The sequence below is a fragment of the Bidens hawaiensis genome, unplaced genomic scaffold (genome assembly GCF_021521415.1).
Source record: "Bidens hawaiensis isolate Kalapana, Puna unplaced genomic scaffold, B.hawaiensis_p1.1 tig00011664_1, whole genome shotgun sequence".
NCBI classification, from domain to species: Eukaryota; Viridiplantae; Streptophyta; class Magnoliopsida; order Asterales; family Asteraceae; genus Bidens; species Bidens hawaiensis.
In genome coordinates, this window is record NW_027491920.1 from 472,057 (window position 1) to 495,312 (window position 23,256).

The 23,256-nt window shown below is 37.9% G+C and overlaps 1 protein-coding gene and 1 long non-coding RNA gene across 2 annotated transcripts in view; one reads left to right on the plus strand and one right to left on the minus strand.

The window, feature by feature from the left end:
• Positions 1-23,256, minus strand: part of LOC143538689 (uncharacterized) — a 164,379-nt gene that overhangs the window by 79,311 nt on the left and 61,812 nt on the right. The window lies entirely within an intron of this gene.
• Positions 13,450-19,013, plus strand: LOC143538694 (putative polyamine oxidase 4). The gene is made up of 10 exons (XM_077032192.1): positions 13,450-13,561; positions 14,859-14,974; positions 15,070-15,158; positions 15,460-15,573; positions 15,891-15,978; positions 16,052-16,137; positions 16,236-16,338; positions 17,018-17,115; positions 17,213-17,645; positions 18,556-19,013. Exons 1-10 carry the CDS (start codon positions 13,537-13,539, stop codon positions 18,868-18,870), a joined length of 1,467 nt encoding a protein of 488 aa, XP_076888307.1. The 5' UTR covers positions 13,450-13,536; the 3' UTR covers positions 18,871-19,013.

A 23,256-nucleotide genomic window follows, 5' to 3' on the forward strand; every position in this document is an offset into this window, starting at 1 on the left:
TAGAGCGTGTGCTTGCAGCTGTTGTTTCTTGCTTAGAGCGTGATGTTGGTTACATGCGCTATACGAGAGCTAACGTTTCCGAACTGTTAAAAGATGGAACCGAGACTAAGAAGGAAATTTCCCGCATGACAGCGGCCATGAAGGAAATGCAAGAGGCTAGTGATCAACAGATGAAGATTATGAAAGATGCAAGCCGAGATGATAGACTTGCAAGAGCAACTCCAAGTAGCAAGGACTCGAACCGAGATAGCTTTAGAGCGTTGCGATGTCTTACAAATGCAAGTTGCTCAGAACGCAGCCGAACCTGAGGCAGAGCCTGAGGCCGAGCCTGAGGCAGAGCCTGAAGAGGAACCTGAAGAAGATCCCGAAGAGGAGCCTGAGGAGGATCCCGAGGAAGATCCCGAGGAGGAACCTGAAGAAGAACCGGAGGAAGAACCGGCTGAGGAGGAGGCACACTCAGAGGTGTCCTCAGATGATGACATCTAGTGATGATGACACCTAGATGGAGGGGTTGTCTCCATCCGAACTATTATTTTCTATGATTTTATGGATTGATTGGAAATACTTTGTAGCGAATACAATGGTTTTAATCATGAATTTTTATTTGGATTAATATATGGTTGTGATGTGATGTTTGTTTCTCATTTCTTTCCTGCCTATCTTTTTATTACATGTATGGCGTGTTGCATATGAAAGAAAAATTCATGTCTAACATTTTATGCTGTGATTCTAGGAAATGGCTGGAAGAAACGTTGGACACGGACGTGGTAACATCAACTTGACTGCAGCAGAACTCCAAACTCTGCTGAATGACCACGCGGCGGCCGCTCTAGCCGCACATGTTCAGAACCAAGCTGGGGGTCCAATTGGAACGTGTACCTTCAAGAACTACCTTGACTGCAAGCCCAGTACGTTTAAGGGCACTGAGGGAGCTATAGGTTTCCTGCGTTGGGCTGAGAAGGCCGAATCGGCGTTTGAGATGTGTAATTGTCCCACTGCCAGTAGGGTCAAATTCGCTGCTGGAACACTTGAAGATTCTGCCCTCACTTGGTGGAATTCGAACGTACAGATTCTTGGATTGGAACTAGCTAACGAGATGAACTGGGAGGAGTTCAAAAACATGATACGAGAGGAGTACTGTCCGAGAGAGGAGATTGCAAAGTTGGAGTCAGAATTTTGGTCATTGAAGATGGTGGGTTCAGAAATCGAAGCCTACACTACCCGTTCTCACGAGTTAGCTGTGATGTGTCCGCGGATGGTAGACCCTCCGAGTAAGAGGATTGAAACGTATATTGATGGGTTAGCACCGCAAATTCAGGGCATGGTAACGTCTTCCAGACCAGCCACGATTCAACAAGCGATTCGGTTAGCTCACAAACTAACGGATCAAGCAGTGACCCAAGGTGCGCTACCACCTAGGGGTTCAACCACTAAAGCCCGTGACAACCCGAGTACTGACAACAGCAGCAACAACAACCAGAGCTATGGAAAGAGAAAGTTTGACAACACCAGATCCTCATCCTCGAACCCCCCACAGCAGCAACACTACCGAAAGCCCGAATTCACCCGGAGCTTCAACAATCAGGGTCACAATAACAATAACAACGGTGGCGGGCAGGGTTCGAGCGGATATGCTGGGAAATATCCGAAGTGCAACAGGTGCAACTATCATCATGCTGGCCCGTGTGACCGTGTCAAGTGTCAGAGATGCGGAAAGATGGGTCACCAAGCAAAGGAATGTAGAGGAGACCTTGCGGCAAAGGGTGCTCCTAAACCACCCATGACAACCAAGGGATGTTTTGAGTGTGGACAAGAGGGACATTTTAAGAAGGACTGCCCTAAGCTGAAACAGAACGACAACAATGGAGGTAATGGAAGTGGCAGTGGTGGTGGAAACAATGGTAAAGGAAGAGCTTTTGTTATTGGGTCGGGTCAAGCCCGCAATGATCCGTACGTGGTGACTGGTAAGTTCCCTGTGAACGATTGTTTTGCTTCTGTATTGTTTGACACTGGAGCTGATAGGAGTTCTGTGTCGAAAGCCTTTAGTCAACTCATTGACCTAACTCCAACTCCGTTAGATGCTAAGTTTCCTGTTGAATTAGCTGACGGAAAGACTACAGTAACGACTCACGTACTTGCGGGATGTAAGTTAAAACTGTCAGGTCATGTTTTTGATATTGACCTTATTCCTTTTACGCTTAGTAGTTTCGATGTCGTTGTCGGCATGGACTGGTTATCCGAGAACCAAGCGGAGATTATATGTTATGACAAGATAGTCCACATTACTACCCCTTCCGGCGAGATCATTTCGATCCGAGGCGAAAGAAGCGGCATGACCACCAGCGTCATTACCCTCATGAAGGCGCAGAAGTATCTACGAAAGGGTCACCCCGGCAATTTTGGCGCATATTGTTGAGAAACCCGCGGAGGAGAAGCGAATTGAAGATATACCAGTTGTGCGAGATTTTCCGGAAGTTTTCCCGGAGGATTTGCCCGGACTCCCTCCTATACGACAAGTCGAATTCCAAATCGAATTGACACCCGGTGCAGCACCCATAGCACGAGCCCCATATCGGCTCGCACCGGCGGAGCTTCAGGAGTTGTCCACCCAGTTGCAAGATTTGTTGGATAAGGGTTTTATCCGACCTAGCTCATCGCCATGGGGAGCCCCTGTCTTATTTGTCAGAAAGAAGGACGGGACTTTCCGCATGTGCATCGACTACCGGGAGTTGAACAAGGTGACGGTCAAGAACCGTTATCCTTTACCCCGAATTGATGATCTGTTTGACCAGCTCCAAGGATCGAGTTATTACTCAAAGATCGATCTGCGATCTGGTTACCATCAACTAAGAGTGCGCGAAGAAGATATTTCAAAGACGGCCTTCAGAACACGGTATGGTCACTATGAGTTTTCGGTTATGCCTTTTGGACTAACCAACGCACCAGCCGTATTTATGGATCTCATGAATCGAGTATGCAAGGCGTACCTCGACAAGTTTGTGATTGTGTTTATTGACGATATCCTGTTTACTCCAAGGACAAGGCTGACCATGAGGAACACATAAGGGTAATTCTGGAATTATTGAAGAACGAACAACTGTATGCTAAACTCTCGAAATGCGAATATTGGCTTCGCTAGGTTCACTTTTTAGGACATGTGATCAACGAAAATGGTATCCATGTCGATCCCGGTAAGGTATAGGCCATCAAAAACTGGGAAGCACCTAAGACTCCGACTGAGGTGCGGCAATTCCTAGGACTGGCCGGCTACTACCGGCGTTTCATCGAAGGATTTTCAAAGATTGCCCAACCCCTCACCGCTTTGACTCACAAGGGTACTAAGTACAATTGGGGAGACGCGCAAGAATCCGCTTTTCAACTATTGAAAACCAAACTCTGCAGCGCCCCTATTCTGGCCCTCCCCGAGGGAACAGAGAATTTTGAGGTACATTGTGACGCATCGATACAAGGTCTCGGTTGTGTGCTGATGCAACTCGAGAAGGTTATAGCCTATGCCTCTCGACAACTACGGGTTCACGAGAAGAACTACACGACCCATGATTTGGAACTCGGAGCTGTGGTGTTTGCCCTTAAGATATGGAGGCATTACTTGTACGGTACCAAGTTTACCATTTACACCGACCACAAGAGTCTCCAACATATCTACGATCAGAAGGAGCTGAACATGCGACAGCGTCGTTGGGTCGAGCTGCTTAAGGATTATGATTGTGCCATCAAGTACCACCCTAGCAAGGCCAATGTAGTGGCCGACGCCCTCAGTAGAAAAGAAACCGATAAACCCAGGCGAGTGCGAGCATTGCAACTCACGATTCATGTCAGCTTACCCGATCAGATTCGCGAGGCGCAACTCGAAGCTTTGAAAGATGATAATCTTCCATCAGAACTCATGCGGGGCATGAACAAGCAACTTGAAACCAAAACGGACGGGGTCCGATATTTTGAGAACCGGATTTGGGTTCCACGATACGAAGAGTTGAGAACTCTGGTGATGGACGAAGCACACAAGTCCCGATATTCTATCCACCCTGGCTCAGATAAAATGTATCATGACATAAAGGCACTTTACTGGTGGCCAAACATGAAAGCCGACATTGCCACCTACGTGAGCAAATGCTTGACTTGTGCCAGAGTCAAAATAGAATACCAGAAGCCATCTGGCCTGCTACAGCAACCGGAACTTCCAATGTGGAAATGGGAACACATTTCAATGGATTTTATCACAGGATTACCTAAAACACCGACGGGATGCGATACCATTTGGGTGATCGTTGACCGGTTGACTAAGTCGACACACTTCTTAGCGATTAAGGAATCGGACAAAATGGAAAGACTGACTCGCGTCTACATGAAGGAAGTAGTGTCTAGACACGGAGTGCCTGTCTCAATCATTTCTAATCGAGATTCCCGTTTCACTTCGGAAGTCACTGCAAAGCGCACTAGGCACCCGTCTTGATATGAGCACAGCATACCATCCTCAGACGGATGGGCAAAGTGAACGAACTATTCAGACCTTAGAGGACATGTTGCGTGCATGTGTGTTGGATTTCAGAAAAAGTTGGGAACCTCACTTACCTTTGGTAGAGTTTTCGTATAATAACAGCTACCACGCAAGTATTAAAGCAGCGCCGTTTGAAGCGTTGTACGGACGGAAGTGTCGATCACCTCTCTGCTGGGCAGAGGTGGGTGACAGCCAAATCACTGGTCCAGAACTGGTACTCGAAACTTCGGAAAAGATTGTTCAAATCCGAAATCGCATGGCAGCAGCACGAGATCGCCAAAAGAGCGTCGACAAGCGCCTAAAACCTCTCGAATTTCAAGTGAACGATCGGGTGTTACTCAAAGTCTCACCTTGGAAAGGTGTGGTTTGCTTTGGAAAGCGAAACAAACTCAACCCACGATATGTTGGTCCTTACCGGATAACGGAACGCGTTGGTCCGGTGGCGTACCGACTGGACCTACCAACGAAACTCAGTGGCGTACACAATGTATTCCACGTATCCAATTTGAAGAAATGCCTATTTGATGAAACCCAAGTAGTCCCTTTGGACGAATTGCAAGTTGATGAACAGCTACGCTTCATTGAAGAACCAGTTGAAGTTTTGGATTGGGAAACCAAAACACTCAAGCATAGCAAAATTCCAATCGTTAAGGTTTGTTGGAACTCGAGACGTGGACCGGAGTTCACGTGGGAACGCGAGGATCAAATGATGAAAAAGTATCCTCACCTTTTTGAAGGGCTGACCAAACACAGAAAACCGCGAAACCCGACAGACCGTCAGATTTCACCGAAGGTATGAATTAAATTTCGGGACGAAATTTCTTTCTACTAGGGGATGATATGACAAACTGAAAATTCTTTTCTTACTTTTTCAGACACTCATCACGACTTGACTCAAATTTTCGGGCCGAAAATTCTTTAAAATGGGAATGATGTGACAATCGTCAATTTCAGGTTAACTCCGTTAACTCAACTCCGTCAATTCAAACTTAAGATCATTGAATCTATAACGCACACCTCATTACATTTAAACTAGGGTTTAAATGACGCTTAACACTTACTACATGTGTAGTCTTTCGGGAATTGCACCGAAACGCAAACGAGTTGACGCAAACAATTGGTGAATAAACGAAAAACGTCAAAACAATAATTATGTGATAATTATGTGTTAGACTTATGTGTTATGTGATAACATTCTTATAAACATTAACTTAATGTGCTAGAACTAGTTAATTAAGCTAGAAAAGTAACATTTGGAAGTTAAGGGACCAAAGTGTATTATATTATTATTATTAATATTAACCTAAACCCTAACCTCCTTCTCTCCCTCCCCAAAACCGACGGCAGCTACCCCCCCCCCCCTCTTCATGATCGGCTCACACACACACACATATTGCTTGGTTTTTGATCTTGGGTTTCACAATTGAAGCATCCTACACCCGATTCTAGTCATCTTCTACCTTCCCCTTGCTTATTTTTGTGCTTTGGAAGGTATAATTATAAACCCTAGAATCTGGAAATTATATACATGATGTTCATATGTCTTGTTTTGATTGAAAGATGTATTGATTGTTGAATTGATAGATAGTATTGGTGTTATTGCATGTTAATCGTTTGTTTCTTGATTTTGAGTTCAAGTAAAACCCTAATCATGGATGTAATGTGTATTTGATGTGCATGGATAATGATTATGGTGTCTATAAGGTCATATGAACGGATTATGGTCCATAGATAGTTAATAGGTTGAGTTTTGTTGCAAACAGTTTCTGGACAGATTGTGTTGTTGATGTTCAATTGACTGTAACGGGGTGTAAATGTGAAAATTGGTTGAGATTATTGATACTAAAGTAAACTAGGTTGAGTCTAGTTTCTAAAGAATATAAATTTGCAATTTTTGGACGTGTAAAAGTTAACCTTTATGATTTTACAAAAACGTTGTGCAAAGCTGAGTTGTTAGACCTGCTGTTAGGTTGTTTTGTAAATGTTATATCTCATGAACTACGAGACCAATTGGGTTGGTTCCACTTCTGGAAATTGACTTGTTGAGTTAGGAACCTAACCCAAGTGGTCTTGCATTTGTTGAATTTTTAGTTTAACGGGAATTTCAAATAACATTCTGTTGCGCATGAATTTGACTGTTATGAGTTTGCTGTAATGTTTTGATCATTGTGAGAAACATATGTGGAATAAAAATAAAATAAAATATGTTCTGGAAACCTAATACATGTATGCTTTTGTGATGATTTTTGATGAATTAATTGAGATGCTATGATCGGTGGTATAGTATAATCTTTCAAGTAGAATTTCTGTCTCGGTGAAACTAGCTGCTGAATTTTGTGAAATTGCATGAAACATGATAATTGCTAGTTAATTGTTATGTTTTGACCAAATTGCCCCTGCGGGGAATACTTGCTTAACAATTGTGGTGTTTTGACAAAATTGCCCCTGTGGGGAATAGTTGCTAGTGATGTACATTATTAATACATGACACGTAAATAATTGTTCACACATGTATCGTATCACAAATGTACTTGTTAAGTCACACACGATTCACAAACGAAACACGAAACGTGATATTTTCAAAGGTATTATGTGCCGAGTCTAGAGACTCGATAATAGTTCTGACACTTAGAAAATCTCCTTGTTGTTTTAGAACGCTAGAGAGAGTTTTTCTGTGACGCGCATCTTGGTGAATTATTTTGGGAATACTTCGCAAACAGTGAGTTCACTTACCCCTTTTAAACTGTTTTCAAACGCTTTTCACTTGGGGGAGATAACATACTCCGAAAACGCATTTAAGATTTTGTTAATATAGATTATATATCACTTGTAAAGACTAAGTGGCAAACGCAATAACTAAAGACCTTCATTCACATCGAACCGTTTAATATTGGATAATAGCGAGTCATTGTTGAGTAGTACTACTGGGTTTGACAAACCCCACCCAACGCTAAACTCGACTGGAGGTCGAGTGGGTGTAATCTTGGCTAAACACATACCATGGTCGGGATAGACCTGGTGGCAAGGCAAATGATAAACAGTCAGCTTCGGTGTCGAACACTTAGTAATACTTGTTTTATAGGCTAGCTACCTATAGATATATAATTGACATAACACTATCTGGTAACGCAAAACGCTTAACTCAAAACGCTGAACGCAAAACGCTTAACGCAAAACGCTGAACGCAAAACGCTGAACGCAAACGCTAAACGCTTTATTTTATATAAACTTGTAAACTCACCAACCCCGTGTTGACACTTTTAGTATGTTATTCTCAGGTAGCCGAGGCGGGCGCGCGGTATAGGATCATGCATTGTTTGAAACGCTTTTGTTTATGCAACCTGATTTTAAACTGTTATTATGGGGTTTTGAGTCGTCCTGCGTGACGCAACTTTTATCTCTTGGTTTTTACGCTTCCGCACTTAATTTCATTTAAACGTTTTTATGGTTTGATTATAACTAATGATTCCGATCCTGTTAGTTCACACCCTCTGACGGTAAAACTCCGTTAGTGGATTTTGAGGGTGTGACATATTTGCATGAACATCAAACAACACTCAGCATGGGACCATTTTTCAATTCTGGCCGCCCCAGTGAAGACCTGGAGATGGTCTTCGAGATCTTCAGTCCCATCATACGTTCTTATATGGGGTGGCGTCTTGATTTTTGTTTGAAAGTAATAATCGGCGATTTTTTGATAGAAACAAGATAGGTTACCGGGCTTGTAAGGTTTTGCCAGATCCTCATCTAGCCTTACAGCAGGATTATGACTTGTTGTTCCTTGGTGAGTACCCAGCGCTTGGTTGATGATTTTAGGTCCAAGGAAAGTGTGCCATCATTTGAGCCATCATCTGAGGCATCAGGTTAAAGCCTTGAAGGCTTTCAGGGGTTGCTGCTGTTTGATTCATTCCCATGGGAGTGCTTATCGTAGCACTTCGAGCCAAGGGCAAGACCGACATGGCCTGCTCCCATGTGGTAGCTGTGGGAGGAGAACTTGAAGCTGGTGACTGCCATATCTGGTCGAGAGTGGTCTCGTGTCCAAGGGGTTGTGAAGTGAACAAAAGGAAAGCCGTTAGGCTTGATCTCTTATAGGTGTAGGGAGATGGGTTAAAGGGTTGACAGGTTACACTTGGACCAGCTACAAAAAGAGAAGCAGCAGGGCGTGAGCTGATTAGAGGGGAAGGTGGTCTTCCAAGCGACATTGAGGGCTCTGATTCTTCATAATCTAGCCTTATTCTTATCCCCTTTTCTCTTTCTTGGCTCACGTGTTGGTTAAGAAGATGCCTTAGTTGCAAGAAATTTCGTGATACCCCTTCCAGCGTCAAGTCGACGCGTTCCGAAGTGTTTGTGACCCCTGCATGGGGAGAAGGAACTCCGGATCGTGAAGGGGTTGGAGTTCGGAAAGGTGAAAGCTCGAGAAACAAAGGTTCTATTCGAGTTCCTCCCGGAGTAGAAAAATCGAAGTTGTTGCCGGAGTTTCTTGACCGACACTTGGTGTTCTTGACACTTGGTTGACTTCTCTGGGAGATCCACCTTCTGACATGGTGATGGAGCTACACTCCTGGTCTTTTTGATAAAGTAAGCGGCGTAGCCCCACGGTGGGCGCCAACTTGTTGCTACAACAAAGATAAGACCAATGATAGTGAATGGACTGGTTAGACTAAAAGGCTTCAAGAGTTCGGATTAGCCTAACGCAGGTCGTGGTGTCCCTCTACGTTTGCAAAACGTAGAAGGAGGTTCACTAGTTAGTTGTTTGTTGTTATAGTTCACCAAGGGATCAAAACCGTGATGTTTGGAATCGGTTTTAGGATGATGTTCTTGGTGAAGATATGATATTTGTGAAGTGAGAAAGGAATAAGCAAAGTGTATATTCCTCAAGAGAGAAGAGAAGATCAAGGAGCATGTATTAGCTCCAGGTCTGTTGTCTTGTGTTTATGGCTAAGCATCTCTTATATAAGTGAGGAGATGTAAGCCTTTCAGTTCAGATGTAACTAAACTAGTTAACCTCTTGTTTGCATAGAGAGTTGACCATTGTTGGGCAGGAAGCTTTGGATCGCTGGTCCATAGATAAAATAATAATACTTTACCTGAGTAAGTACTTTGGTCAGAGGGGACATGGATGTGAATAGTGATGTGACATTGTATTGTAGCACGTGGGTGCTTGTTTCCATAAGTTTGGGCGGGAAACGAAGCTTTTAACCTTTTAACCCTTTTAGCGTTAACGTGTTTCAGCCAATCGTCTTTGTAAAATTTCAAACCTAGCAAGTCTATATTTAAATAATAAGTATAAAAACATTCTTTTATAAAAACTAATTTCGCTCTTCATATAATAAAACATTATTATATATATTTTATTTAATATAGTGAATTAAATATGCATTAAATGATTAGGATTCGAATATGGGACCCTTTAGAAGAAAACCTAATAAAAACCTACTTACCACCACCACCAAAGTGGTGATTGACGATTTTTAGTTTTTACTTTGTAAAATAAGTTTTCGCGATGGCTTGTGTCGGCTCATGAGGTAAAAAAAAATAAGACACCATGAAATTAGGTTTATCTGTTTTACTTATCTATATTATTTAATAAATAAAGTTTTTTAAATACCACATATCATCATTATGTTGATTCTTACAAAATTTTCCCTCATCTCTTTCATATTAAATACATTTCTCTTTCTAATATTTCATTTTCAATTTTTAATGATTCCATCCTAATTTAAAAGAATTAATACCATCATAAATATGTTAATTTGTTTAATATAAAATATATTGCATTAGTTATTGATATTAGATTTTTTTAAGTAACAAATATGAAACGAGTGAATTTCTTTAACCGGTTAAAGTATCAAACATTGTTCATGTCAAACAGTTTAAGATTAAAATGAGTTTTGGTCCAAGGGTTAGTTTATTAAAGTAGCCATTTACAACTAAGTTTTGATATAAAAATAACAAAGAATAATTTATGATTTATGAATTTTCTAACTTTTTATTTCCAAATTAGGTAATGTGTAATTTTTTTACTGTATAATATATCTTTATATATGTGATACATTTTTTTTTGTATTTCACTTTATGTTATTATTTAAAGAAAATTACTTATTTTAATCCGTGTACTACACGTGTAATTAACCTAGTATTTTGAATATTTAAAATTAAACTTTAGTTTATCGACATTCACAATTAGAATTTAAATTTGTATCGATATCTGTTAATACTTTATTTAAATCTGTATCGATATCTATTAACAATTTATATTAAGTCATTTTATAGTTGGAAATTTTATAAAATGTATTTATTATCTGAAAATTACACTTCTACTCTAATCCATGCTCATACTTTTATCATTCACATTTATATTCAACCCGAGTTCAACCAACTATTCTAAATCTTTTATATATGCCATCATTAATAAAACTAATTCATAAAACCCAAAGAAAATTGTTTGAAGCATATATAAGTTAGGTCTTCAATCCATTATGCATGACATTTATAAGACGTTACATGACAATGCAAAGTTGCCTTTTAGTTTAGAGAGTGCAAGTGGCATTATATAATAACGACATGCTACAAAGTTTAATTTCACTTCCATTACTTTAAATAATATGCATTTTTAACCCATTTATGTTTCTTTCAATCTAAGTTTTTCTTAGCAGCTTGTATTCGTTAAGTTAAAAAAAAATTAAAAATCTATGTAACGATACGACGAACAGTGACGGATCTAGACCAAAATGCCAGGGGTAACGTTAAATTCTTTTCATTTTTTTATCTTATTTCATACAATGTAAACCAAACAAAATAGAAACACAATAATAAATAAATTTAAACACATGGGCTGCATATTTTTCCTTTCTGATTTTTGAAAGCTTGAAATCGAGCCATTACATCATCTTCTTTTACTTTATCAAGCATTTCTCTTTCGGCCTCACAAATTAAAGCGTTTTTCAAATACTCATCACTCATTCGATTGGGAAAATCCGTCTTGTGAAGCCTCAAATACTCATCAAACCATTTTACATTAAAACGTCTCCGACTACTAGAATAATTTGTCCACTTAAAGTCATGACCTCGTTGATGAAAAAACATTTTAACAAGATACGCTCTTCTTATGTCATCTATTTGATTATGATGATAACTAGCAATAGGTGGTCTAAAAGATGGATACGAAGGAAGATCACTTAAATTGATTGTTGAACGGATTGAATGACTTGAAGCTGAAGGAATATTTGGACCAATATTAGCATTTTCTTGCAAATCATTATTTCAACTTGGACCAATATCTTCATTTTCTTACATATTATCAACAATATCTGAACTTGGTGTTGGACTGACAATATTTTCTTTTCTTTGTCGTTTAAAAGGATTGCTAATAAGACTTTGTTATTCATCTTCCAAGTTCCCTAAACAAAATTCAAACCATAAACTTTAAATCCCTAATAAATTTCAATTTAGACATAAACCCTAAATTCTAATCAACTCCATTTCCGACTTATATTATCCAAAAAACCAACAAACCATAACGAATCATTCAATTATCGACAAACAATTTCAAATTAACAAATTATATAAACAAATATGATTTTAGTTAAAAGTAGAATATCTAAATTGAGCAAGTACAAAGTCGACCCGTGGTGGTGAGTGATTATCGGAGTTCTGGTAATTGGAGAAGGAGGGCGGACCTGGTGGAGTAGAGCAGGTGTTGACCGGTGGAGTGCCCGAGTGGTGCTGTGGTTTATTTGTTTAACAATTAATGGGTTTTTTTAAATGGTTAATGGGTTTAATTTGCTTGGGCTTTACATTTTGTTTGGGCTTTAGTTAGGTTGAACTTTTAAATATGTTAAAACACACAGGGGTAACGTTATTATTATTCAGGGGTAGTGAAAACACGAAAACCAATTGAAATTTATTTTTTTTACACTAACGATGAAAAATTGAGGGGTCACAGAGGCTACCCGTGCTATTAAGCTATGTCTGTCCCTGACGGAGAATATTAACATCACCAATTGTAAAACTCTAGGTAAATCCTACATCGAACCATGAACAGATAGATTATTGTATCATAAGAAATTCCATGTCGCTTAAAATCAGCAACACGTTTTGGGTTTAGTTTGCTGTTGAGCATATGAAAACGTCATAGTTAAGCGTGCGAAGGTAGAAGTATTGCTAGAATGTGTGACCTGATAGGAAGTTTGCATTGGGGCAACAAAAAACAAATTTGTGACTTCATGGATATGCCTTTCATCGGGGCAAATGAGACAATATTATTTGTACGAGGAACCGGATGTTACAAATTGAATACTTAGTTGTTTTAAAACTTTCCCCTCAACATTCTAGTTTACTTTGACTAACCCAATTCCAACCAAACAACATCTATATATACCATTATTTATTGAAATGATTTTCGATAAATGCAAAACACGTGTCAACAATCCTTCGAAACTGACGATACGAGTGAAATCCAACTATTTAAATTATAATATTATGAATGATAATAGTGTAAGGGCTAGTTTTGTGACCTTGTAGTAGTTGGAGGGCTAAAGATAAGTAGACCTGACGTGTAAGCCAGATATTTTTAGATTGCAACTTGTTTTCACCATAAATATCATCATCACCATTGCACACATTCATTCATTCATTCATCTTTCTTTCTTTCTTTCTTTCTTTCAAGAGAGAGTATTAATAATTTGATTGATCGATCCACCGATCTATGATAGCACCGACGAACAAGCTTCGTTTGCCGGTTTGAATTGGATTTTGATTATGAGCTGGTTTGACAAACTCCGGGGTTCTAATTGCAGCCGCTTTATCGCCGGCCTTTTGATTTTCATCCTTTATCATTCTAATCAATTAGTCTCTAATTTTCCTAATCCTATACACAGCTCAATTTCGATTTCGATTTGAATTCATCGCTTCTTTTCTTTTCTTTTCTTTTCTATTCTGTTATTATTTTTAATAATAATTTCTCTTCACGCTCTCTCTAGTGTTTCTTTCTCGATCTCACTTTAATTAATCTCATCATGGACTTCAACGATTCCATTTCTGGTATTTCTCTTTTCTTTCTAATTACGTTATTATTATTATTATCATTATTATTTGATGCGTGCAGCATTGAATTGAATTGAATAGAATATTAGATCAATGTTGGAATTGTTGTTTGAAGTATTATTATTATTATTATTATTATTTATGATAAAAAGAATGATAGATAACTTGCATGCCGTAGATAGATTCTACTTTCAAAGTGGAATAGTGCTTTTGAATTATGATAAAAGTTACAAATCCATCAATTGTTTTTGGAATAATAATAATAGTGTACTTTTTGAATCAATTTTTGATGCTTAGGATTCTTTTTTTTTTTTTTTTTTTTTTCATATCTAGTTTTCTAACTGTTTTTGCTTTCATATATTCACCAAATTATCATGGAGTCGGTTCTGTTCAGTTATATGGGCTTAACCATAACCGAATGGTTGGTTAACCATAAGTCGGTTAATTGTCCAATGTATTTTTTTTTCTTTTGTTATAGTTCAAACTGGTTCGGTTATGGTGTAAAAGATGGAAACAGAATTATAAAATTTGAAAATAGAGGTATAAAAGATGGAGATAGACATAAAATTTGGAAACACATATACAAGGTTAGGTTTTGGTTAAAGTCTGTTAAGAAAGACACATTAACCGTAACGATAACCAAAATGGTCAGTTAACTTGACCATAACTGTGTTTTGTTCGGTTATGGTTAATTTCGGTTAATGGTTCGGTTTTTGCTCACCCCTAGGGGACATGGCCGATTTTGAGCATAGAAGGTTGTACATAGAGGTTATTTATATTTAAAAAAACTCTGTTTTGAAGATATTTATAAATAAGTTTTAGGTAAGTGATGAAAGAAACCTCATCATCATCATCATCATCATCATCATCATCATACTCAGTATATCCCGCCAATAGCAAAGCTATGGTAGGGTCTGAGGAGGGTAAGATGTAGACAACCTTACCTCTACCCCATAGGGATAGAGAGGCTGCTTCCGGTGAGACCCCCGGCTCGATAGTAGTTTTGCATCAAGCCTTGGACATAAGGCACATAACACTCAATCATCGGGACACCGGCTGATCGGTGCATGTACCCTTGTCTTTCGGCTATCAACGCCACCACGTGATGCCTGATTAACCTTCCGCCACTTTTAACGTTATTTTCACGAGATTAGTAAAATAACGTCAAAATTAGTGCAATTTCACTTTTGCCCACCCGAGGGTTCACACATATATACATTATATGCGCGCACCGCAAGCAGGGCGTGAATAGAGTTCAAACCTTCTGCTAATCTGTAAGTTTTCTTGTTTGTAGGCGCTTTTGCTTCATGCATTGAGTTGAAACAGAGTTCAAAACCTCGTGTCATTGTGATAGGAAGTGGTATTTCAGGGATATCTGCTGCTCATATACTCAATAATGCTGATTTTGAGGTGAACTTATTATCAATTAATGCATTTATATGGCATTTAAGGTCTTATTTTTTTAACTTTACATTGTAATTAACGAAGTGGTACTAACGATACAGGTTGTCTTATTGGAATCACGGGATAGAATTGGTGGTCGAATCCACACTGATTATTCGTTTGGTTGCCCAGTGGATATGGGAGCGTCATGGTAAGTTGCTAATCCACTTTCTTTGCTTAATTCATGCCTTTTAAATTCCGAGTCAAACATGCCATCTTTGTACAGTTTATATATTATAAAAAGTCAATTTTTGAATCTATGACTACTTTGCTTTTAAATTTCCAGTCAAATTTGTCATTGTTGTCCAGTTTTTACATTGCTAGTGGGAAAGTTTATTCTTGAAATTAAGACTACTTGTGCAACTTGTTTGTCAATCGCACCTGCAGCGTTTTCTGTAATTTGGTTAATTATATTTTCCAACATGAAATTTAATATTTGAACTATTTTTCAGGTTACACGGTGTCTGCAATGAAAATCCTTTGGCCCCATTGATCCGTCATTTAGGGCTTTCATTATATCGGACAAGTGGTGACAACTCAGTCCTATATGACCATGATTTAGAGAGGTAATTTTGCGTACCTTTCTATTTAGTTGACCATTCTGTTCTGTTATTTATAAATATTTTGATATGTTTGCTATTTAGTTCAATTACCATAATGGGAGTTATATAAATCGGTTACTAGTTCATTTGATAAAAAGAATGATTGTAGTACTTGGCAACATGTTTCTTCGACTAATGCACTTCGATTAGGATGTTAGAAATGTTATTTGGTAGTGTAGCATTTGTGAACCATTAGATATGTTTTCTTTGTAGTATTCAACTGTTTATATAAAACGTAATGGAAAAAAAGATGTAATATGATGATTTTGTTTTTTTTTCAGCTATATACTGTTTGATAAGGAAGGTCGGCAGGTTCCTCAACAGATGGTTATTGAAGTCGGAGAAGCATTTAAAAGAATTCTCAAGAAGGTATGTTCAGTTTTTAACTTTTGCATTGCAAAAGTGTGAATTTCGCCTTTCTTAGTTAAATGTTCAATGATAGACTGAAGAAGTGAGGAATGAAAATCCACAAGATCTATCCGTTCTTCAGGCAATATCAGTTGTATTGGAACGACATCCAGATTTAAGGTATTATATTCTTTGAATTTCTTTCTACTTAACAAACATTAACAATGCCTAAAATGGGCAAATAGTTTTTGCATGTTAACATCACATACATTCTGCAGACAAGACGGACTTGCATATGAAGTGTTGCAGTGGTTCATATGTAGAATGGAAGCATGGTTTGCTGCTGATTTGGATATGATATCTCTGAAAAACTGGGATGAGGTGAGTCATACATTTATGTCCATACATCTTGAATTCACGTTTTCCTCAACAGCTACACATTTTGATATTTTATACATGCATCTACGGCTGAAGAAACTGAAGATTTTTTTGATTTTAGATGACTGATGAAAAAATATTTGATTTCAGATTATAGTTTATATGTATTTTGAGTAGGGGTGTGTGTGAAACTGAAAAAAAAAAACTGAAATAACTGAGACCCAAAAAAAGCTGACAGTTTTGTTTTATGTTTTTGTAAATAATTTAAACTTTTGGTTTGGTTTTGGTATCTGGACAAATTCATGGGGTTCCATTTTAAATTTGAGTTTTATGTGATTTATAAGAATTTAATAATAATAATATATAGCTTTACCAAATATTTTATCCCAAATGTATAATGAGCAGTTAATTATTAATTAACAAAAAGGTTTAAGCACATAGTTTTCGGCCCAAGTCTTTTAGTTTGGGTAAATTTTTTTCCGGCCCAAACGAAAAAAGCAAAACCAACAGGTTTTTAATAACCCAAAAACCAAATTTTCAGATTTTGGTTCGGTTTTGAGCCCAAAACCGACCAATTACACCCCTATTTTTGAGTTTTTTAATTTACTTTGAAATAACAAAAATATTTCAATTAGTATAATGTATTTGTGATTATAGACTAAAGGCAGTCTTCAATATGCAGGAAAACGTTCTCACTGGTGGACACGGGCTGATGGTTGAGGGTTACTATCCCGTGCTAAACGCTCTCGCAAAGGATATTGATATCCGTTTAAATCACAGGTTAGTTAATTCCAAACTTGTGACTAATATGTACCGTGCTGCTTGCATATTTTAAATGTTTTTTAAACCTATATGGTTTGTTGTGGATGTGTGTTAGGGTTACAAGGATATCAAATGTGGGGCCCAAGGAGGTAGTTGTTACAGTTGAAGGTGGAAGCCGGTTCGTTGCAGATGCTTGTATCATAACTGTCCCTATTGGGGTACTAAAAGCAAAGTTAATCGAGTTTGAGCCTGAGTTACCTGAGTGGAAGGCTTCTGCAATATCAGATCTTGGTATGGGAAACGAAAACAAGATTGCATTACGGTTTGATAACGTGTTTTGGCCAAACGTTGAGTTGTTGGGCACCGTTGCACCAACATCATATTCTTGTGGCTACTTTCTAAATCTACATAAGGCGACTGGACACCCGGTCCTCGTTTATATGGCTGCTGGAAGATTTGCTTATGACCTCGAGAATCTGTCTCAAGAAGCTGCCGCTGATTTTGCGATGTTGCAGCTTAAGAAAATGTTCCCTCAAGCAACCCAACCGGTTAGTTGCCTTTCTTGATTATTTATTTCAAAACCTAGTTGTACTTGTAGGGTTGTGCATGAAACCAACATAAAGCCTACATTTTGGTTTTATGTTTTTTTGGAAACCGAATTTATAGTTCGGTAACTTCGGTTTCAGTTTCACATGTGGCGAACGTTGAAAAAAACAAACCCAACAACTAAAAACTTATTGATATTGATATAGTTTTTATTTTTGAATTCTAAGTGATTTGTAAAAAAAGAAAAGAAAAGAAAAAAAAAGGGAAATGATGTAGCCCAAAACAAAAATGTTAGGCCCATATGTTTATTAATCAAGTAATCATTAATTAACAAATTAAATTACGCGCACACAGTTTCAGGCCCAAGTTTATTAACCTGGGCCTTTATTTCACTTAAATAATATCAAGCCCAATTGGAAAAACCCAAAAAACAGAAATCGAACGAAACTCATTGTGAAAACTGAAACCAATTGATTTTCTTTTTACAACTTGGTTTTTAGCAAAATTTATATCTTAATGTTAACAATGAACGAAAATAAAACACAACTGTGGTTTTAAACTTTTAATATTAGAGACAAATAAACTTATGTTAAATGACTGAATTACGCGTTGTCTAAAGATAGCGAGGTCACTATCTTGAATTGTGACAAACCCATAAATTAAATTTTAATTTAAATGAACCCATTTTTGCAAAAAGTACCACCTTTCTGTTTCTTGCTTGTAAATTATTAAGTTTCTTTTAAAAAATAACAACTTGTCAAGTTGTTCGTGAGTTTTGAAACCAACCCTTTTTACAAAAAGCTACACGTTTCTCTCTCTCTTTTTTGTTTGTTTATTTATTTATTTATAAATTTACTGTTTACGAAGTAAATTTACGCTAATGTTTAATGTTGTTACATAAAAAAAACACAGGTTCAGTATCTTGTTTCCCGTTGGGGAACGGACCCAAACTCGCTTGGATGCTACTCGTATGACATAGTTGGAAAGCCGAGTGACATATATGACAGGCTGCGTGCTCCTTTGGGCAATCTGTTCTTTGGAGGTGAAGCGGTTAGCATGGAAAACCAGGGGTCTGTGCATGGAGCATACTCGTCTGGTGTTGCTGCTGCAGAAAATTGCCGCAACCTTCTTATGGAAAGACGTGGCTTCTTGGACAAGTTTCGTATGCTCTCGTTCAGTGATGCGGTTTTTGAAACCGCATTCCCTCTTCAAATCTCCAGGATGTGATTGATGATGATACCAAGTTCAAGATCTAGTTCTCATCAGTTGCTGGTTAATTAAAGTTCTGTTCCGACTTATGTTTTGACTGTTGATGTTTGGTTGCAAGTTTATAATTTCGTATATCCAATAAAAGTATTTTATTCTGAACATTCAAATTTGTTTGCATCGTTAGATAACATGGGTTTATATAGCCTTACAAGACATAAGAAACCAGCCTACTAATCTACTATTTCAGTGTTTAAGCTGGCCTTATTCTTAAATTTGACACTTTCCGGACTCTTTTAAGTTTTAACTGATTTTTAAGTGCCCTCCAACTCTCTAAACACATTAATGTTATAAGCAAGCCATAGATTAACGGAAGGATGATTCATAGTTACCTAATTCGCGGTACGGGTTTGCGAATCGGGTACGCAATTCGTAGATGCTTACGTTTTCGGTTCGCGGGTAGGTTCATTTCGGTATGAACCGCTACAAACCGGTTGATGTGCTAGAAACAGTCAATAAATATTAACTAAATTAAACAAGTAATAAAAACAAGACCTAAGACTCAACTAAACAAAACACCGGCAAGTGAACCGGTCAATTGTACTAAGCTAAGTAAGTCCGGAATATCGAACCCACAGAACTCTATAAATTACGTTAATTAACTAATTAGACTCGATTACGACACAACTATTTATTATTAATGTTTTAAGGGGGATTTTTAAACTAATATTAAACTAAGATTAAACTAAGAAAGTAAATAAACAAGCAAACGAGCAACAAACAATTAAACACAAGATCGAAACCAACAAGGGAAGGAATCTACCTAGGTAAGAATCCCACGCATCAACAATCATCAAGCAATGGACAAATAACATGATTATGGAAACTGATTTCTAAACGTGTTCATCTAACAAACCCTAAGGACCTTTGACTGAATCAAATGAAATCCCAAAGAACAATTATTAGATTATTAAGCAATCGGTATTATTGATTTCCGCAAAGTTATCAAACAGGGTTAACTAATAGTATCTAAAGCAAGCAATCTTACGAAACACCAAACCCTAAATAACTTGATAAGCTAACATGACATCATGAACATGGATCAATACAATAAGCAAGAATATTGTCACTATCTATCCTAGCATGCAATTGACCAAGACACATGAATAACTCTTCACCTTACAGCTATTGGAATTTAACAAAGCATTCAAAATCCTAACCAACTATCAACAAGCTTCTATGATCTAACGGGCCCATTTAATCACAATAATCAAAACACCAAGTAATGATTTAAACATAAACCCTAAATCTAAAGAACACAATCAAAAGATAAAAGATATATTTGAAGCAATAGTTAACAATCAATCAAGATAACAAATACTCATACACATCATGAAAGCAAAATCAAGTCTTTACTACTAAATAACAAAATCCATAATCAAAACACTATCCAAAGCAAGAATCATGTCAGTATATGTTCATCAAACCTAGGTAGACATGAAGTCTAGCCTAGCATAGTTATAATCAAAGACAAATAACTAAACCAAAAAACAAAGAGAAACATCGTGAAAATTAATGAACAAAGACAATGAAAAAGAACGAAAGAACCCGTCTTAATCGATCCTTGAACACCCGTATGAAAGCTCGATGATCTCCCTTGATTCCTAGCTTCAAAACCTTCACAAACTTGCTCTAACCCTTGGAAAATCGGCTGCCAAAAGTTGTAGGATCGGATTGGTATGCAATAGTATATATATATATATATATATATATATATATATATATATATATATATATATATAAACGAACTGGGCTTGGGCTTGCGAAGATAGCTGACCAGGAGGCCTAGGCTCCCCGCGGCCCTTGGCTCCGCGCGGCGTGGCTTCCTTTTTTTGCAGACCAGAAGGCCTAGGCGCCCCGCGGCCCTTTGCCTTCGCGGGGCGCGGCGCCCTCAAAAGGTGGATTTTGGATTTTTCTTTTTTATTTATTTATTTGTTGCTAAATCTTGTTAATTATTTTCCTTGAATCCCAAGCAACACTTAGAACCTTCTAGACCTTATTTTCCTTGACTTTCAAACCACCATCTATATGCAAATAAATCAAAACTCGTAAGTGAATTAATCATGTAATCAATGACGAGCAAAACGAGCATAAACTTCTCATAAAATGATAGAAAGAATTAAGTTTAACGTGAAAGACACCAAAAGATTTAAAACATGAAAAGCATACAATACTTGACTCAAAACTTAAATAAATAAAAGATAAACGAAACTCGAACTAAAACGAACTCAAAACATTAAATATACAAAACTTTACAGGGGATTCGAGATGTATAAATACATGTATATCACCGGTACGATGTGTAGGAACCGTTTAGTATAAAATAAATAAAACACTTTTAATACGATTACAATACAAAGAATGGACAAAAAACACTTATGTAGAAAGCATTAAATTACGATACAATTACAACTGAAATAAATCAAAGTACAAAGAATCGGGTAGAAGTAGAAGTTGGTGATCGAGGATCGTGTTGAACACGGGGCCCTTAAAACAAATTCCGAGTCTCTCCTCGTTTTGTTTCCCAGGGTACAACGACCGGAGCAGTATGTACTGCCGGAGTTGACTAGGCACCCAAAATGGATCGGTTCGTACCTTCTTGGTTGTGTTGGAGAAGATGAAGAAATGATGGAGAATTTGCAAGCTCTTCAAGTTGCAAAATGGTGTGTCTCAAACCCAAGCCTAGCCTTGGTATTTATAGTGGAGCTAGGATCAAAGACTCAAAATTAAAAAATAAATTGCATTAAACGTCTTTAATGCTTTTTATTATGATTTTGAATTCAATCCATAACTCTCGTCGAAAAATAAATTGCATTAAACATCTTTAATGCTTTTTATTATGATTTTGATTTTCCAACCACTCGTCTTTGAGCTTCGATATCTCATTCATCTTAGCTCGGTTTTTGGACATGGTTTGACTCGTTATGATGCTCTCACATAAAGGATAACAAACCCGTAGATAACTATTTATAATACGCAAATACAAATATAATTATTAATGTCCAAAATTAGCAAACTCATTTTTTGCTAACATTTTTCCAACAATCCCCCACATAAATGGAAATCGATCCGCTCATGCAAGTTTCAAACGATGCAATTCAGCGGTTGCAGGAAAGGTAGGTGTTACCCTTTGAACCCTCCTTTGTGAAGTATACTTAGCCTCCTGGCGGTGTGTAGACACGATGTCTTTGAACATACCCCCGTTAGTGTAGACGACAATACACTTCACACAACATTGTCCCTAGTTTAGTCAACCCCTCACTGTCTTGTCCTATTATGGTCCTGGAACACTAGCCTGGTTTCGCGAGAGCTCTAGGATTTTTGCCCCAAAATCCATTCGAAACGACCCTACTTCTCTCTCACGTAGGTGATTCTCGCTCGAATCTTTAAAATCCATAGGTTATTCTTGATTTCTACAAGTCATTAACCTTTGTTATGCTTATCCTCGTTTCATGTCACTGATTAGAATGGACTAGGATGCACGCATGTGCAACGCCCTTTAAGTTTGGTTTGGGGTACTCCCCCACAGTGACTACCCTTGGTTTCATGATTAAGTTTTCCTATTGAACTTAGGTCTTGGGATCTCCAGTCAACTAAGTTAGGTTTCCCTCATGTCCCATTTTTCCATGAGCTTCAGTCACATTCCTCTTGATGACTTATAAACTAACTCTTTGCACAACCAATATCAAATAGATGTTTTCAAACTTAAACCAATGCGAGTCCATGCATGCAATGTTATCCTAATCCAAGTGCTTGCTAGTGACCTGAGGAAAACATGCTAAAAAGAGTCAACACATATGGTTGGTGAGTTCACAGGTTTTCAAAGTAAGTTATGCTCTATCAGTTCATAAACATTTATAAATAAAAGTGGCCCATGGTTAACTACACTTAGTTAACTCGTTGCGACATAGTGTTATGTTTCCATCACGACCGAAGCTGACTAGTTATTGCCTCAAGTCAAGTATTGCCAAAACTTAACAATGTTTGGTCAAAGTTACACCCCGTTCGACCTCCAGTCGAGAATAATGCAGGGTGGGGTTTGTCAAACCCAATAGTACTATTTAAATTTACCACGCCAGTTAACCTTAGTTAACGGTCCGATGTTCTTGAGGACTTTCCATGGCAAAGAAACACTACGTTATAAGCAACCAAACGGTTGTGTAAAGATTTAGAGCAAGTAAAGTAAAACAGTTTTGCATGTTTCCTCCCCCAAAGGAAAGGTATAAAAGTGGGGCCGTAAACTCACCTTGTCGGTGCTTCGGGTATTACACAAATCCGACCGAAGTAAATGCGTCACGTGCTAAGACCCTAAAAATGCAAGTACGTAAGTAACTTGTGGGATGGTTC